This window comes from Anarhichas minor, unplaced genomic scaffold (genome assembly GCF_050575085.1).
Source record: "Anarhichas minor isolate MPS153535 unplaced genomic scaffold, ASM5057508v1 ptg000090l, whole genome shotgun sequence".
Taxonomy (NCBI): domain Eukaryota; kingdom Metazoa; phylum Chordata; class Actinopteri; order Perciformes; family Anarhichadidae; genus Anarhichas; species Anarhichas minor.
In genome coordinates, this window is record NW_027466536.1 from 359,030 (window position 1) to 379,081 (window position 20,052).

At 42.2% G+C, this 20,052-nt stretch overlaps 1 protein-coding gene across 1 annotated transcript in view; it reads right to left on the bottom strand.

The window, feature by feature from the left end:
- The window catches only part of hydin (HYDIN axonemal central pair apparatus protein), a 72,581-nt gene extending 53,778 nt beyond the window's left edge, over positions 1 to 18,803 (bottom strand). The window contains 9 exon segments of the mRNA XM_076082114.1: positions 1,158 to 1,257; positions 2,175 to 2,361; positions 2,616 to 2,817; positions 12,342 to 12,466; positions 12,803 to 13,002; positions 13,737 to 13,871; positions 14,276 to 14,395; positions 17,414 to 17,704; positions 18,735 to 18,803. Coding sequence (XP_075938229.1) covers positions 1,158 to 1,257; positions 2,175 to 2,361; positions 2,616 to 2,817; positions 12,342 to 12,466; positions 12,803 to 13,002; positions 13,737 to 13,871; positions 14,276 to 14,395; positions 17,414 to 17,704; positions 18,735 to 18,803 — 1,429 coding nt within the window.
- Between the last annotated feature and the right edge of the window lie 1,249 nt (positions 18,804 to 20,052).

Here is a 20,052-nt window from a genome sequence, read left to right on the forward strand (position 1 = left end):
GCATTTAGTCATAATTTGATCCCAAATGCCACCCTTACCCAAACTCAAATCTAAATTTATCTTCATTTCAACATTGGAAAGATAACCTTGAAAACTCACCCTATGTGTGTACACTGTTTGAGATCTCTGGACCAATTCAGGCACACCATGTCAGATAGTGTATCTGGGTCCAGTTGAGATGCTTCCACATCTTGCGATGAAATGGATCTTAAATGACCGCTTGTGATTAAGAGTATAAGAGGAGTCTACTCTGAGACTGACACCACAGATGAAATGGACAAAACCCACATTTTCTGGTACAATTGGCTACTTGACTTATTGATGTTCAGAATGTTGTCAAAGTTATATCAAAATGCATTTTAAAGGTCTCTGGGACTTTTGGATATGCATACTACTAGTTTGATGACTAAGATTTGGATGGTGGTGCAGAGGGGATTCTGGATCGGTGTGACGATGAGGCTTGAATTTCAATTCAATGACACACTAGAAGGAAGAACCAATGCAAATAAAGACATTATTTATCCATGCATGTCTGTACGGTACATAGCGGAAATGGGATTCCATGTTCTGTTCTCACAGGGTTGGTAATGTTGCTTCCCCTAGAGAGTTAAATCCTGTTCCCAGACTGGATTTATAGTTATTAGCGTAGTTAGAAAAATCAATGGGATCTTAAAAGAGGTTTTCTTATTTCTACTACTGCTCAAGTGTCATATCAATGGGGTACAACACATGCGCAGTAAAATCTGGTCTGCACTTACTGGCGCACAAACAAAGCCTAAAAAGTTTTGTCAGGGCCAAAGACTGTATTTGGATCATTAATTAACCAAATTACTGGATACCTTTAAAGTTTGACCGAACGATGGTGCTAGATGAAACATTAAGGATTCAAAAGTTATTATAATTCATCCTGAGGGGAACATGAATGTCTGTAGCATTTGTCATGTCAATCAATCTAATAAATGTTGAGACTTTCCACAAAAACAAAACAAAAATGTTAACCTCAATCCATCTAAAAGTTGTTGAGATCTGGAACAAAGTGCAGCTAGCATGGCATGGCTAAAACTCTGTCGTTGTTTGGTTGTTGCTGTATCGTAAAGATACGTGCAATACTGTGCTTTGCTATGTGAATCCTAAATGTGTGTTTTCTAGGCACTGACCTGTGACATCACAATATATGGTTTGTTGGTACAGTTTGGCCTCCTCGGGCTTGAAGACGATGTTGAACTGTGCCGGGGTTTTGGGCCATATTTCCCCCTCCTGAGGAAGAAAAAGAATGGGTGATTCTACTTAAAGGATATAAAGCAGAGATGCACTCACTGTAAATGCATATTCTCTCACAGAGAAAATAAAATAGATTGGTTAGGAAACCATTCATAGTTTATGTTAGCGGCGTTTTTTTAATGGAAGTTCAACTGCATTCATTTCAGTGTGGTAAACAATGTGGAAGTTGACTGTTTATTTATCACGCCTCAATTCCAGACACACACAAACACACACACACAGGTATCTTGTTGTGTGTGTGTGTGTGTGTGTGTGTGTGGGTTTACGCATGTGTAGACTGCTGTGTTTCTCTCCCTCTCAAAGTTTGTGTTGGGACTGGCCTACAGACTGTTTACTCTCCCTCCCCCGCACTCTCTCTCTCTCTCTCTCTCCTTCTGTTTTCTGTCCGTCCCCTCTCTCCCTCTGCCCAGGGAACCTGGCTGATTTGAGCGGAGGAGACACTGGCAAAAAAGTGGGGGTGGATGGCGGTGTCAGAACAGGTAAGGCTACCTGAAGGTCCCTAGGCAGAAAGGGCCCAGCCCCCGTGACCTGCGACTGAGGAGTCGGTTCAGATTTACGTTTGAACAGCAGAGCTGAAACATAACTCTCTGCAACAAATCTCATCTCAAATCCGATCTTTTGGCGTAGCATGTAGCGATTAGTGTCCTTTTAACCTGAGGACCCCGTCTCAAACAGCCAACCCGCTCTTGGACCAGCTACTGAAACCCTGCTAGCTCAGAGAAGGCTGTATAGAGGTACGATAACCCCCTTCGCATGAATTCAAGTATTCGATTATGCAGTACAGTCTTAACAAGGAGGGAAAGTGAGCTGCAAATCCATGGGTAGGGTACTGAGAGATATTGGGCAAGAGGGATATGGAGAGACACGGAAAACACAGACACACATGAACACACCGCTGGCTCCACAGTGATGCAGCTGTGTGAGAGGGTCAGGCGATAGTCCCTCACTGCCTGGCTTCGGCGCTCCTGCAGGGCTCTGGACAGCAGTGGGAGGCGATGGATCGCCGCGGGGTCAGACTCGCACTGAACGAGCAGCCGCTCCCTCTCGCCCTCCTCCGTCTGTGGGAGCGCCGAGCTCTCCCTGGAGAAATGAAGGAAGGCGAAGGTGAAACAACGAAAAAAAACAACAACAAAGAGAAACGAGGAGGATCAGAGAGAAAAAGAGGCAGAGAGAAGAACAAAGTGTCGCGGGCAGAAAGAAAGTGATGGACACTTGAGCTATTTCTGGCAACACAGGAAAAAAAGAACAGAGCAGGTAATTCTACTTGCTACATGTAGCAAAAAGGGGGAGTTTATACAGCCCACACTTCCTATTAAAAACACCTTCATGCATACCTCAATAAGCTCAGGGCCTCCTCTTGCAGGCTGGGCCACGTCGTCCAGCAGTACTTCAGAGGGATCTCACTGCTGTAAGTGAGGAATACTTTGCGAACGCTGGCCAAGGAAATGTAGGTCTGACTCAACAGAACAGAGTCCGGCTCAAGACGGATGTTCAGTTCCTCACAAGCGCCACACAAGCTGATGTACACATCTTCACCTGGGCAGGAGACATGGAGTGTTTTTAAGGTTCAGAGCTTTTAATTGCTCCCTGACGTGGGTCACATGAGTTGTGGGATGAAGGCCAACAAAGCAATGATTCTTACAGCTGAGTATGTTCTGCATCCTGTTCAAAGGAATCTTCTGAATAAGTAAGGTGAGGAGTGAGGAGACATTGTTTACCTCAAAAATATATCAGCCATCCAAATAGAGTGGGCAATGGTGAGACGTCTTTATTATCCGGATATGTTGAAGTTGATTGACTGCACATGCACTATCTACTGTGCACAGACAACAAGACAATCTATGTAACACTGTAAAGCCACAAAACTGTACCCTGATAAGCCCACATGTATTTCTAGATTTACATCATTTACAGCATCGCACATGCCTACAGATGGGGAACATGCTGTCAGCTCGTGGACACTGTTATTCCTGACTAGGTAGTTAAGATCAACCCCAACAGCAAACCTTGGGAAAGCAAACATCTCAAATTCTATTTTAAACTGGCTAATCTCACTGAACTAAACTCTTTACAAAAGTAGACTAAGGAGTGGCCAAACTGTGTTAAAACCAAAGGGTTGAAAGCAAACTTGAGCAATAACAATTTAGGCTCGGCAGTTTTATTCTAAGATTTGATGTCCAAGAACTTCAGCAAAGAAACTGCTGCTTCAAAAGGCATTCTGCTGCACTCCGGTCATTTCATCTCTGCCTTTTCTGCACTGATGTGAAGATCTTTAAGCATTCAAGCCCTCGCCCCGACAACATTTACAGCCATCTGCTGATCCACTGGGCTGATCAATTAGGCTTTATTTTTCATTATGTATTTAATCATCGGTTCCTAAATTTATGGAAACAATCTACAATAGCCACCCAGCTGCAGTGACCTCATGAGTTATGGGAAATGGACTTAAGTTTGTCCAGCTCCTCACTAGTGTTCTAACCACTCAAAGCACTTTAACTACATGTCATCATTCACGCCCATTCATACACTGATGGCAGCGGCTACCATGCAAGGTGCCTCCTGCCCGTCAGGACTGAACACATTCACGCACCGATGGCAGAGCCTTTGGAGCCTTTGGCAGCAGTTTGGGCAGCAAGTGTCTTGCCCAAGGACACATCGACATGGACTGGAGGAACCGGGATCGAACCGGCGATTAATAGAAAAAGAACTACTGGGCAGGACTGGACCTCGTATCAACAAAACAGATGTGTGCAGGGAGCTACTATAACTCTACTGAACTCAAAGAATGTATCTCTGGACTGTCTGTAACATCAACTGGCTCTTTCTCCAAGGCTGCGTTGCCAATGTACACCAATGACTGTCGTAGTGAGTTAGGCAACCAGCCCATTGTGAAGTTTGCAGACGACAAAGGTTATAGTGAGCATGCCGAGCAATGCTGAAATGTCTCATGGTCCTGTTTTAAACCATTTTTTTAATAACTTTTGTAAAAAAGCTTTATTCGAATTGAATGCGACAAAACCATAGTGCACTGATTTCAGAGTTTCACCACGCAACTCCTGCAAACACTATAACTAACGGAAAGATGTCGAGAAAGCTAGCCAGGTTCCAGGTTAACGGATCCCTGATGACACTTTTCATAAATGTTTTATTGAGCCGGTCTTCACCTTTGCATTCATTTGCTGGTATCCATCGCTCAACCTCAAACAGAAAAACTCATTAGCAAAGGTGATGAAAGTCCCTCCGCATTAATAACTATCTCAACTGAACAACAAACAGTCGTCAAAGAAGGCTGAATGTATTACACCCGACAGACTACTGCCATGTCACTGCTCTGCTCTGTAAAGTACACATTCTTTCTTTCTTTTTTTACTAATATTGTAACTTTTGTACTTCACGTTTTAAGCTTTTATTTCTTATGTGTGGTTATATATGTTTTGTTTTTTATGTTGTGTGTCTTGCTCTGTGTTGGTGTTCTTTATTGCTACTGTGATAGAACCAATTGCCACTCTGGGACAAATAAAGGTCTTGAACTTGAACACGTTTAGTGCTTTTATCAAAACACTATCGTTCAGGGAATCATTTAAAACAAACAATTCACATTTAAAAGTGACCACGTCTTCAGGACTCACAGGAGTAAACTGATGCCACACACTGAATTGTCTGAATTGCAGTCCAAAAATCACCGCCAAAAAAAACATGGCAGATGGTTTTTATAGTTCAAATCTGTGACACATAAGTATAATCAATAGGCGATACAAAACTCAAATGGAACGCAACTGTAGTCGTGTTGTAGTGATGCTGTGTTGCTGTCAAAGTTTTTAAAATGGCCAAACTTGCCACACGCCAATAAACTGTTCAATCTTTATGTATTTAGAATTTGTATTTAGTATTTAGATATTGTAAATGTGGGGGGAATGGAAAAATATTTGAAATATGTGAATATAAATTTTAAAACACATTGGGTTTATTAATAAAAAGTACATCAATTGTATGTATTTTAAGTAAATTGAGTTTATTGCATAAACCTGAATATTATGAAGTATATTAGTTTGATTATGTTAAAATTATGTAATCCAAATGGATGGAAATTCTATATGCAATTAAAATAGATAAATCTTAAATATTAGGCCTAAATATTACTCTACAAGAAGTAGTATATATACTACTGTACAGCATAGCGAGTTGGGATCATTTAATGCGTTAATTAAAGCAATGGCCATGCACCGACTACACGGTATTCAAACATACCCACTGAGCAGCCACTGCTGCTCCTCCGGGAGGCTCAGGCCTAATCTGGGCAGTCGATAGAGCAGAAACCCACAGCGGAGTCAAGGACACGCTGCAAAGTCTAGCTTTGAAACACTGGATCTGGATCAAAAAGGAGCGTCGCAGGGAGATTAAAATGGCTCTCAAAATATCCAGGAAAACTGGCATCCAAAACAACACACTCCATTATGCTGCCAAGGAGAGTTGAGTTGCAGTATTATGAAACACATTAGGGCTGAAATAAATATGAAATGCTTAATGTACTAGACTTAAGGTAAATATGATTTCCCACAATACAACACATTTCAAAGACTGGTTTAACGCTTTAAAACCATAAGAGACAAAAGTCCTTAATGGTTAATAGGACATCTAATGAGTCTCTGTAGTGGTAACAAGGAGCCACCCTCACAGCGTGCACACTTCCAACAGCGGGAGTATGAGCAACAAAGAGCAGCAACAAAACCAATATGCAAAACAAGGTTTTGTATAAAGCCACCAAGAGCGAGGGCTTATGTAAATTAAGTTAATGTTTGTTTACATTCAAATCATAAGGACTGGGGCTTTAGCCTGCGGGAAGACACTGCGCATCCTGAGATTATTTACATTTGTGTACCTGAATTGTGAACACTCAGAACACCACAAGGCCCTCCTCTCCGTGTCTCTGTGGTTCATCGTTGCTTTGATATGTCATTTCCCTAGCGTATATGAAAACACAGATACCTGGGTCAATCAAATTACTAGAAATGAAAAAAATGAGATCAAAGTGACATCGGGGATTTTTCTCATTTGCAAACTGTGCAACTCAACGGGTCCAATGGGTTTCATTTCATTTCATTGTGATTGTTGTGCTTTCCAGAGCATGTCTCTAGCCAAAACAACCGCGGGGACTTGCCTTTAATTACTTTACAGAACCAAGCAACATGAATTACAAGTCACGAGTGCTCTGGAGTGCAGGTTTGTTCGACTGAACGGCTGCTCTGCAGGATGGTGAGCGACATCCTGCTCTCGGCCGACGATTAGAAACCTGACTCTGGTTTGACGGTGCAAAAGACTTTGAGTACTGAACTTGCACCAGTGCGCTTCCACTGATGTGAGTCCAACGATGTTTAAAGAAAGAAGGGCACGGTGTCATTGGGGCCCAGGACAGCAGGTTCAGGGCTGCAGTTCTGATCTGATCCGCCATATGTTCCCGTCTGGGATCTTTTGTTTAGTCATTGTTCAGTCTGTTTAGTTTTATTCTGTTTATGTTATGGCCTGAGTTTAGTTCGGTTCAGCTGACCCCTTTTATGGTCCCTGAACTTCTTTTATTTTGTTATATTGTTTCTTTCATGTTTTGGGTAAATTAAACCCTTATTTTGAAAATCCACCCTGTGACTCCTCATGCCAGCCAGCTCGGTTGGCATCCCTCGGTTGCCAGCCCTCACACATGAGATTGCCGGAAAAAAATTAAAACTTGACTTACAAAAATGAGAATAACTAACATTTATTGCCTGCCTGCAACTATTAAATATCTGAAGCTAGTACTTTCTTTGCCTTTGCATCATCGACATGTCTACGTTTGCAGGTGGTTATGCTGGCGGGAAACCTGCAGCCACTCGCTGTGAATGTGCGTGTGTGTCTGTTTAAATGCGGTTGGGTTCGTGTCACACTAGTCTCACCCACACACACAAACACACTCAGTGAGCACAAGATTTCCCTCGTCACTGATTTGTTCCCAGAGTGACAACGAATGACACTTGCATCTTACTGGACGCGGCGAGGATGACGACAGAAACATCAGGAGGAATCCACCCGTTCCCGGTATCTCTTGCTCTTGTTTGTGTCACGCTAACAGCCTGTTCATAAGGGCTGAAACTTAACAAAGTCCAAGTTTGTGCTCCACATATCCAACAACAAATACATGGTTTTCTCTCTCAGTCAGATCAAGGATCTTCTGTTACTCACTAAAACCTGGATGACAACAGCACACAAGCAATTCAATGAAGACACTACACTTCATTAGGACCTACACACCACCAGACCAAGAGAAGTAAGACTCAAGGAGGAATCAATCAAAGCACGGGCTCTTTCTGGGAGATCTATCCAAAATAAAAAAACAATTTTTTTGTTGAATTTTTCACAAGATAAGCCGTCTCATTAGGTTTCTAGTCCTGCTCAATACAGACTGCACATCGGAGAGCTTTTAATCCATCTCTGCCTGGGCAGAGTGAGCAGAGACGTGATTACTAATTGGCAGCTGAGATACCTCATTTCTGAGTAACATGAAAGCCTCAGTGGAAGTAAAACTCTCCCAGTGTGACTTATTTAGCTTTCAGATGCATCAACAACAAATTGACCCCAGTCCTGGTTGAGGGGAAAGAAAAAAAACCAGACTGTGAAGAATGTAGACTGGTAGCAATGACCATACGCGCCATCCAGCAAAAACACATATTCAAATTGAAGCAGTGCTTCCAACGATCCAATTATCACTGAGATTTCCATCATGTACGGTACCTAGAGGCAGAAGGGGGGGGGGGTACAAAAACAAAATAAAAACGCCTGGCACAGTTCCACAGGTCTTTGCTTTCACTTTGCGAGAAAGACGAGATATCATCGGATGGAGGACAAGAGAGGAAAGACAACACAGAGGACGGAGGATGAGTGATAGGAAGGAAATGAGGGAGAGAGAAAGAGGAATTGGAGTATACAGAGAGAGAAAAAGCAATTATCTCCCAGCATCCGGATGCTATGACAGCAGTTGACAGGCAGGGAGAGCTGCAGCTTATTGCTAAGCTTTCATCATCGCTGTTCGCCACACACCCCCCCCTCCCTCTGCTCGCTTTCTCCTCCCATAATTTCTCTATCTCCACAGCGAGGGAACTTCTCAACCCCCCTCAGCTACCATTGATTACTGCACAAACGGCAGCTCTGCAGTACGCGTGCGGACGCACATGCTTGTTCTTTTGAGCTTGTGTGTTTGTGTGCAGCTACTTGCTGTTTGTGTGTGTGTGTGTGTGTGAGCGTGTGTGTGAGCGTGCCGCTTTTCTAAAAGGCTGCTGTGCTGAAGTCCCCTCGGTGCTAGAGCCCTGTCAAAGCAGATGCCTCAGTGCTCCCTAAGAGCTGTCCGTCTTTTCATTTAAATCAGCGACAGTGACAGAGGAGAGGGGTGTGTGTGTGTGTGTGTGTGTGTGTGTGTGTGATGGAGGGAGGGAGGGGGTTACTGGAGCAGCACAGACTCTCTGCTCACTTTTAAGACGGAACAAGGATTGTCGAACACACCGTGGTGGAAAGCAAGTGAGCTGAGCAAGCTATTACTTTTCAAAGCTGGCACTTGCTCTCAACCGACAAACGGGAAATAAAGACGCAGTGTGTACCCGTGTTAAGCACTGTGGTGCACATGCAAATTGACACACGACACACTAGCGCACACACACACACATACGTGACTGAAGTCTCCAACGAGCCCCTCAGCAGAGTGAAGCCTTTAGCAGCATGCTGACCTGAAACATACATGAGCGTGAGGGAGACAGGGAAAGGTGCTAAATTAAAAATGATAGTCTCCTGATGGGCTGTTAAGTGGTGTTCTGGACCCAGGCTGGCCCTCCTATTATAAAAGCTTAATGCTGCTGAGCCCCGTTAGTTGCAGCTCCTTCAAGCAGACCTGCCTGTTTACATAGCCAGTCAGCACCTCAGGTCCTAAAAAGGTACACTAAAGAAAAGAAAGAATGAATACTTTTACAGTACACACACACACACACACAAAAGAAACGCAGATATCTTTTTTAGCGATCCTGATGTTTTTTTACAGAAAACAATCATCATTAAAGTGCAATAAATAAATAAATATTTGATCAGATCAGATCAGATCTCTGCTCTGGGGAATGGCATCCCAATAATGAAGCGATGAACTCCAAATGGATGAGTACAAATCTAGAGTGAGAACAGTTCAGCTCGTTTCCACCGTTATCCAATCATAAACAGCCACTTCTTTTTTCCACAAGGTGACTTTGCCGTGGTAGAGTTTCAGGACTACTACTGAATGATTGTCGTGTCAGCATGCTACTCAATTTTCACACACACACACACACACATATACACATATACACACAGGGCTTCACAGTATAAATGGGTGTAGTGCAGCGTGGAATATCCACCCAGGTGATGCATAGCTAACAAGGGGTGAACGCAAGCACAGCTGTTCTACTGTATTTGTTTAGCACCATGGGATTGCTCTACCTGACTTTTGGGGAGCTGTGCAGCTGAAATTAGCTTTGGAGGAGACTTTGATGTGGCCGGCTCGGGTCAGGAGTAAAGCTGATTTGGCTCTGATTGAACCATCCCCCCCCCCCGTGCTAATCAACCTAGCCTGTCAAGTTTGCTATTTTCAGCTCCCGATGTTTAGCAGGGAGTGCACATGAAACGTGAGCCTAATTGCTCCCATCATAAAAGTGGGTCTAGTTTGCCGAGTTACACTAAGCTGAGGTTTTGCATTGAAACCTTTTTTAAACATTAAATGATTGCAGAGTGATTCAAAATGTTCCTTTATCATTTCCTGTAAGGTGTTCAAATCGGTGAGCTTGAGTAAAGAAAAACACGTTTCCTAACAAGCTCCAGTTAAATCATCTTTTGCAATGCACTGATGTTTCTTCAGCAACTTTTCTCCCTTCACCTCTAATTGATCCCCTTGTGTGCTAACAGGAAAAGTCAAAAGCTTCGTCTTTTTTGCCTTTGATGTCAAGGAGTCTGGCTAATTGTGCAGGCTACCCTGCTGAGTGTGGCGTGACCGCTGAGTGTGAAACTACAGTACAAGTACACGTATTATTACAAATGAGCTGATTTATCACAAAAACACATAGTTGGGAGGCATAGTGCAGTTTGATCATGCCATGATGCCACATTAAATAAAAGACTTGATGAATAATACAAATTTAAAAAAGAACGGAGGATAAATGATTCATTAGTTTACTGCACTGAGCGGAGGCGAGTCCCTCCAGCAGAACAAACTCAATCGAATAAGCAAAAAGCAGTTTGGTCAAGTTATTCCTTCCATGGAATGGCAACATCTTTTAGGATTACTAGAGATACCTGAACTGGCATTACACTGTCAGTCCCACTGGTGTGTCAGCAGTGCCAGTCACCTGTTTTTGTTTAGAATGCAAATAATATATCGAGCTTGGAGGAGTCATTTGCAAAAGGTGGAGCCAGTCTGCCCGATTTTCAAATCCAACACTGCACTATGCGGAGATAAGGCAGAGACAGAGATACAGTATAGCGGCGGGTTGGTGTATGCTAAGCCCATTAAGACGTAATCTGAGAGGAGAGGAGAGGAGAGAAGAGGAGAGGAGAGGAGAGGAGAGGAGAGGAGAGGAGAGGAGGAGAGGAGAAATAACAGGCCCTCAAGGAAAGCTGCACTGAGCAGTAAACACAATACACCACAGTCATCCTGAGCTATATCCTCACCGCGATCACAGTCCAACTCCCTCAGGTCTCTATACATTCTCCTCTCATCACCATTACTCATGTCACCTTTGACTTCACGGTCTCAAGCAGACACAAACACACACACACACACACACACACACATACCAACACTAGCTGTCTATCGATCTACTTATCAGCCACACCCAGAGATAAAGGATCCTTCTGAATCAAAAAGCAGCCATATTCATACGAGCAAACACAGTCGCACACACAACGTGTTCGGGTTTAAATCAAGCAGCGAAAAGGAGACAATTAGAAAGGAGACGATGCGCGGTTAATTGGACCAGCTTGGGGAAATCTATTTGCGCTGGGCGGCTACAGTTAGGTCCGTGGCGCTGATGGTAATCACTGATAGGGGCTGCACACATGACGGAGACGCAATAAAACACACACATGCAGTAATATTGAAAGTACAGAGTGCAACAAAGTGGCTTCTCGTACGACTAAAGTGAACGCCTGTCTGAAAGACGTTATCATCAAAGCCTGAGCTAGACTAAGGAAACTACAGTAACCACTGTTTTGTGTGTGTGTGTGTGTGTGTGTGTGAGTGTGTGTGTGTGTGTGTGTGTGTGTGTGCCGATGGTGCGCCCTGTTTAGCAGTCCCGTTCTGCTTCAGGGTCACCGTTGCTGCAGAAGGAGAATCTCATTATGGCGTTTACCTCAGTGATTATAGTAAACACGTTCATCCTTTTAGTTCCATTTCATTTGACACTGCTGATTATGCAACATTTTTCTTGTAGAAAATGTCTGCTTCCATCCGTCCATGCGTGTGTGTGTGTGTGTGTGTGTGTGTGTGCGCGTTCGCTGCATGCACGCGTGTGCGTGTGTGAGCCACGCTGTAACAGATATAATGAGACGGTGTACTTTTGTTGAAGTGACGCTTCTTACACAGTTTTAAGTTTCACAGTGTGGGTTCATGTTGTGCGTGCGCGTATATCTGCGTGGTACATTGATACAATTGTCAGATTTTGATGAAGCCAAATTGAATCTAGTTGTGTGACAGGGTGTTTACAAGTGCAGTGACAGACACGTTCCGACAATAAGAGATTCGCCTCCATTGTTCTGTGGAGGCATTAAGAGAATTACATTTCCGTGGGAAAATAACACAGCTGATGAGAAACACACTGCAACAAGGTCATTCTTATTATTAAAAAATCTGCTTCTGCTAATCACGACCGCTCTGAATATTTCTCTACAGCTCTGGAGAATCAGGATATGATGCTACTGTACAATTGACACTGGCTTTATCAGATGCTGTGTTCATATAGTCTCCTTTAGATATTTGAGTCACCGGTTTGCTGTGTATGTTTTCAGAGGCCTGGATTCTTTCTCACCCGTGTGGTAGTGCAGAAGCAGCACTTGGCTGTGGACTCCTACTGTCATGGGGCTGAAATCCACAGTCACCTGCATGCTCTCGCCCTCATCAAGAGTCCCACAGGAGGGGGTCACTGAGAAAGGGCTGGAATAAGATAGAATGGAATAGAACTTCACAAGGTGGAAATAAATTTTAAAAAACAGAAGTTAAGGCTTGGCGTCTTTATACCGGCCAAGGTTCAATGTTGTTTTAGAAACTGGCAGAAGAATCCGAAATGTTCAATAAAACTTGTAATCAATAGTAATTACTGTAACTGTTAATTAAATGTGTTTACAGTAATACACTTTGCTGAGCAAAATGTTTGAATTTCAAGTTGTGATTTTTGGTTAGTGCATACACATTAAATGTGTATGTATGCTGTATATTAAATATAATGGGTGAAATCACTCACACATAAGCCCACCCTGTACTGACTCTCACCTCTGTGTGTCTAGCTTGAACTTGGCCCTGCCGTTTCCTATGTTGCGGACCAGCTGAGTCCTCTCTGTGGAGGCTTTCACGGGACAGACGGGTAAATGGAGCTCGTCGCGAAAGTCAAGAATGGCCCGTGGCCCAATGGCACGGATTGGGACCACAAAGCGCTCCCGCTCGGTCACACAAACCAGCCTGTGGGGATAGTCCTAGATGGGCAAAAATGAAAAATGAAGTTTGAAATTTGTCTGCCACCTGCCTCTCCTCAAAGTTAACACCTGGATGGAGACACACGCAACAAGCACAAACACACAATTAGCGACTAAACCATCAACGATCACCCCACAGTTCATCCTCTGGGGGTGATGACACCAGGGGATCACCAAAGTCATTGGGGTTCATCTTTGGGGACCATGAATGTACCAAATTTCATGGCAATCCAAATAGTGGCCGACAGTCTTTGCCATCCCTGGTGTCACGCCGCTAGCAAGACTAAAATCAGTTTAACAGTCATGGCGCACAAGAGAGAAAATTTTACCTTTTGATATAACTTCCACTTATAATTTCCACTTCCTCCCACAGTATCGGTAAAATAGTCGACAAACTGATGTGCTGGTGTAACCTAATGCCTGACCCTTGACCCTTAACCTTCTGACTCTGATTTAGCCGTTGCCAGAGACTTGTGCACAGACTATGAATACAAAGTACGTGCATCCATTTTAATGTATCATTTGCCGTATTAGGAGTGCTTATTTAGAATGATTTCCTACCCACATCCCATCCTCTGCTCCCCTACAGGTCCAATTACAACTTCATCTAATCACGTAATCTAAATCAGCCTCTTAAATGCAGATTAACGCCATACTTCATTGTGCTCTCTGAATCCAGCCTTCTGTGCGTGATTATTCTACGGAGCAGTCCAACTCTCCTTTGTCTCCAGTACCTTGTTCTCCTGCGGGGTGAAGAAGACAGTGAAGGTAGCAGATAGTCCTGGTGCGACCCTGCTGCCTGCATCCTCTGGTCCGACCACACGGAAATACTCAGACTCCGGCAGCTCCAGCTTCACGTGTCGTGAAACCTTGACCAAAAATAAATAAATAAAAAGATCACACAAACTTTACAAAATTGCAAACCTCCCCACAGCAACAAACACACACAAGTGATGATTTATTCATTATTACTAGATGGTGTCTTATACAAATTGCAGTGATAAATCTCCTCCAATCCCCCATGACCTTTTCCATTCATTCTGCACCCCGTACACACAACCCACACTCCATGATACACACACACACACACACACACACACACACACACACACACACACACACACACACACACACACACACATACAGTAAATCTTTTTCTTCTTCTACGGCCACAGCTCTGTTGTTCCAATTCCCAGCTAATCTTCACCGAATCATCAGGTCAGCAGCCGTGTTGTGGTAACTTGTTACGTATTCAACACACACACACACACACCTTGTCAATGTTGCGGAGCAGCAGAGGTAACATGTAGGTCTGAGCAGGAGTGAAGTTCTGGAAGACCAGCTCAGACGGGTAGGGCTGGAAGAGCGGCTGATCCATAGCCACCAAGGAGAACTGAAACACAACATAAACAGTACTCATTACCACCCCTGCCATTATGTAACAGTAAAGATGACTGTTTATCTTATTGTAGTTAAAGACACACACACATTTACACACACCTAATGATTTCCTCTGACTTCATGGGTAAGGCTTCCTGGGTTTTATCAATATCAAAAACATTTAATCATTCATTAACATATTAATATAGATGGTAAACCTGCTAAAACTGCATAATAATATGCACTTACTACACTGAAGCATGTGATATGTACTTTCTGTTGTACCTAATATAACAAGCATTACATTCAGGTCATTTTAAGATATTGATAACATGTACCGTATTGATTCATTTAACTTGTTTCTCACACATTATTCCTTAAAAGAAGGTTCGACATTTAGGGAAATAAAGCTCATTCGTTCTCTGGTCAAGATTAGATGAGAAGATTGATACCACTCACTTAACTGTGCGTTACATATGAAGCTACAAGCAGCAGCTAGTTGATGCCGTGTGTAAAGACTGGAAGACAGGTAAATCCTGTAAAATGTCAAACTGCCATTTTTAAAGATATAATGTGTTAAGTGGTGAGCTTTAGAGGTGCTGGCAGGTGGAGTTTTAATATCTTTCGAGCAGAGCCCAGCTTGCGGTTTCCCCGTTTCCAGTCATTACGTAACGTTAAGCTAACCGGCTCCTGACCCCAGCTTCATATTGAACAGACAGACATGAGAATCGTATGGATGTTCTCACCCAATGCTCGGCAAGAGAGAGAATAAAAGGTTGACCCTTTAACAAATATTTTATAACACGTATGGGGAAATATGCCCTCTTAAACTTAAACTTGCGTCGTTGTCATTCCTCCTGCATCGCTGCTGGTCACAGATAAAAAAATAATACTGTACTGTATAATAAAGTGTGCAATTTTGTGGCATTCAGGATGACCTGAAAAAGATCCCGCTGGTCATCACCTGCAGTGGCCCACAGTGGGGGTTATTCAGATTCACATTTGCATATTGGACAAGTCAACAAAAAAAGAAAATGTGACCGGGGTTAGATCCTCCTAATTATGATGAGGTGGCATTTAGTAATTTAATAGACATTTCACAAACTTTTGATGGCAATTTGCTTCAAGGCCTCCCATAAAATTCGGACTCTAAACGTACGGAGCGTTCAGTCACATTGGTTGCCCTTTGCCCATCAATTCGTTTCTGCTGACTAAGGGGAAGCAGCTTTGGTACAATGTTAATGACCTCAGAGGACAGCACATGATCTTTATGGGATTCATGATGATATAATGAGAAGTTTGAATGTTGCTGGTCTCATCTACTCATCTATTTATTCCAATATTTACTGAAAATGAATCTATTAATTTACATATTAGTTCAGCCCATACGAATATAATATGTTAAACTACCTATAGTAACTGGTGCTAAAGTGTGCGTGTACAATACAAATGCTTCAACAGTACAGTATACTGTAAGTACAATAACACAGGAACATTTTATTGAAGAATACCTTATTATACAGCCTAGTCTGGAAGAGTCTTTGTAGTGAGGAGACAGGCTGTCAAAATCAAATGTCGGTTTCCATGAATTAATTTCAGTCTCAAATGCTTTAGTGGACTCCCCAAGGTTTCATTCTCATAAAGATGAAAGCCAGCAGCTGAGGCGCGTCTCCTGTCCAACGTTTATGTTTTGCCGTAGGCTGTTGTCACCATCACAGTGTTGGACCCGCCTCTAATGTGTGTTTCAAGTTCAAATGACACAATGAGTGGTTTAACCGGGTCCCTCATCCTAATCAGAGCTTACTGTAACCTTTCACTATCACTGTACCGTCTGACACCGTGGTTTCTGGTTGCTCTCTCATCAAAATGTTGGGTTTTTATGTGGTTTTGATTTAATAAATTAAAAAATACGGTATACAAATGTGAACACAGTGCTAAAATACATCAGGATATTGCAATAAAGTCACATGAAATAGTTATATTGCAGTTTTGTAGTCCGGCTAGGAGGCAGGCAGGAGAAGGGGATGACATGTATATGCTACTATCATCCTATTTATACACTAAAGATATCAACATTACACATTTGTAAAAATGTAAAAACAAAACACACACAAATTTGGAAGCCAGACTGTTGGGCTATAATTATTTACTCAGCTGTTTTAAAAAACTGTAAAGAAAATGGGCATATTTCCTTTCCTTTATTCTTTTAGTTTGGGTTGTTTCAGGTTTGCTACACTCGCCCTCGTTTTCGGACCATACTGAAAATATCCAGTAAAATAATAATGACCTCGTAAACCATGTTAAGTTTCATCTGTTGAATTCTACCTTCAACGGGGAGCCGATTCAACTCTTTAAAATAGTTTGGGCTAATATGCATTCCTGGACTGAGACTAAGGATGACCCTCATCAGTTTGTTGTGAGCCTTTTGTTCTTCAGCTGTGCCACTGTACCTGGTTATGCAGGTGTATTGAACTAATGATATAGCTGGTGTCCTCATGGTTTCCTTATCAACGCACTTAGCTATTGTTGCCAGATACTTTGTCTTTAAGTAGACCTTCCCAATAACAGAAGAGGACGTAGATTCACCTGTCATACACTGTTACAGTTCTAATCCAAGATGAGTAGCACTTCTCCTGTATCTTTGTTCCATTACATTCAACAGAAAAACTGGTTAGGTCCCTTTATTTATGCCTGCAAAAAACAATGGATTCAGATTTGCCTCAGTGCAAATATGACTCGTTGTAACATAACCAACTGCTAACTTTCTGGAGGTCTTTACAAAGTGATTCTAACTGTTTCTAAGGACCCTCCAGTTACTAACAAAGTTGAATCAGGGATTTTAGCTCGATATTGCAATGTAAGCTCATTGTAAAGTGGCTATTTTCGATAGTTTCAACAAAGTTCCTCTGGTCGGGAGGTCTATATAAAGCGCTGATTGGTATTAGTTTGCTTTAAGTAAGTAAAATATCAATCCTGTTTAAGGTTCATTATACCGTATGAAAGCATAGCAAGTTATTCAGCTGTCATTTACTTTGTGATGCGTAGTGTTGCTCATGTCCAGCAGTTCCAGAATGCGAGGCTGGTGCATGTTGTCGGTGCTAGCCAGGCGCTCCTCTGTAGACTGCAACATCTCCTGAGTGTAAGCAGATGGAGTCACCTGCAAACACACAGCAGCTCGGGCTATTATGTTAACTGCACTGACAGCCTGCTTCCTGTCTCTTAATTCAGCAGTGTATGGCGCCACATGAAACAAGACAGTTACTACTGATAGAGAAAATGGGAAGAAAAAAAAGAAAAAGATAATGAGCACAAGAGCTGCAGACTGTCACCTTGAAGCTGTCAGCTATGACACATATGCGCATATGAAGCCTGTAGTTAATATCCTCTCCACACTATATGCTCTGGCACCTCTTCATCATTGCACCAGAAGCAGAGAAACATCTTACTGCACTTAGCCTATTTCAAGGTTGGGTCAGAAGGACGTGAGCTCAAAATCAAAATGAATAATGTAGCAGAGGGGGTTATTGTATATGGATTATTCAATAGCTGCCAGTTAGATATGTATTCATAACACATTCTATTATTCAGACACAACAAAGTTGCTCGAGTAAACACTATTCTTTAAAATGATAAGTTGTGAAAGACTTTTAGATGGTGACTTCTCCTAAAATGTAATCGTTTTGTGTTCACATGGAGAAATGCAGGCGTAATAGCCGACAGAACACTACGCTGAGGGATGTAATGGTTGCACTCTTTTTCTCTTTTGGCAAATGTTACGTATTATCGTCATATCGTATTTATATTGTTTATTACTAACATAACTGTTTGTTACGCTCAGCAATAGACACCGAGAAATAAAGAGGACCACTACCGGAAATATTTAAGATATTAATTCATGCTATTATTCAATTACTTATCAGTGTTTGCATTTTTTTTGTTTTCACACAGACAATGAGCAAAGAAAGGTTTGTTTGATGATTAAAAATTAGCTATCACCAAACTTCAAATCAATATAATCAACTGCAAGTAAAGTAAAAGTACTTCCTCCTCTTGTCACCTACTGCAGACACCGGCAGCCAAGGAGAGCAGAGGCCCAAAATCGCTGAGCTGAGGTCATTGCAACAAAACTCTGCAGTCGGATATTGATTTTTGTTCCCTATAAGAAGCCAAGGTAATTATTAGGCCAATCTGTCATTGGAAGCAGCTTCTTTAAAAGAATGGGACGATGTCCAAAACGTGGGTCGTGAGGAATTGGGCCCCTGTTAATTCTTGAGAAAACCCCAGTTTCAAAGTCTGACTAATGTTAGCTGGCTTCTGTGTGAATATAGGAGCAGACATGATGATATCCTCACCCTCTTTGGCTTGAGAGACACTTTGCTCTTCACCCCATTTGTTCTTGAGGGGAACGAAATGGCTGTCATGTTTATGTGTTTTGAGCACCTGCAAAAAAGAGAAAAGGACATGGAAGAGAGGAGACGAGAGAGGAGATGAGAGGTGTCATTAAGTACTAGATTGAGCTAATTAAGTGCCTACTGTATACTAAATGCGCAATTATCAAAGACAATGATTTATCCTGGTGTGATGCTAACGTTGCTAACGCTACAGGCTAACAGTATCGAGCCAAGTTTAACGTTCAATTCCCTTTAGTAAACGTGTAACGTAAAGCGTCCTTAAAACATCGCTGCTTCAGCGGGAAATTACTTCACGCTAAATGTTACTTTAGTTGGCCGAAGTATCTGTTGAAATTTAAAAAAAAGTGACTTACAGTAATTGGCATGACAGGTACAAAAAACGTGTAACGTTAGTTGCTTAAGTAAGGCAATACATGGCGTTGTCAACGTCTTCAATGGCCGTTTACTTTCCTAACGACGTTTAATTGAACTGTTCCGGTTTCCTACCTTGCTAAATACGTCTCTCCCGTCTTATAACGTCAGGGTCAGCTTAAAGTAATGAAATAAAATAAGTACTAACCTCCCACTAACGTTAGGTTACTACCCATCAGGTGAATAGAAATCGGTTCACAACTCTCGTGTGGCTTGTTGCCCTGGTAACACACTCAGCGACCTCCCAATAAACTGCTTCCTGATTGGCTGCGACTAAACTAGCTGCAAACGTGGTGTGCAGCTGGCAGTTTACCTTCGGAATATGGAAATAGATTAAAGTAGAGGCAATGTCATACTCAACATAGAAACAGAGAGTGATGAGTCGACAATTCTGTCTGATATCAGGCAAAACGAGTGTTATTAAAAAAGAAGAAAAGCTAAAGAACGAACGTAATACCCTTTTCTGAGGAGTCATGAGAACACACACACACACTCAATATGAAATAAAAATGATGATGTCCTATATTTGGCATCGTATTTTAGGACTACGATAATGTAAAAATACTCAATTACAAGTTGAGGCTGAGCTCATTTTAACTACTTATATTACAAGGTTTCACGGTTCATTAATATAGCCCACTGTTGTTTATCTTTAACAGTGCATCATATTTGTTATGAAGATCATATTTCGTATGTAAAATCTGAATCAGATAATTAAAGATTACAAATAGATGTAACCAAGTAAAAAGCACAATACTCACTAAACTAAACTCTAAACTGTAGGAAGTAACATCACACGGAAATACTCAACTAATGTTCAAGTATAGGCTACCTCACAATTGCTGAG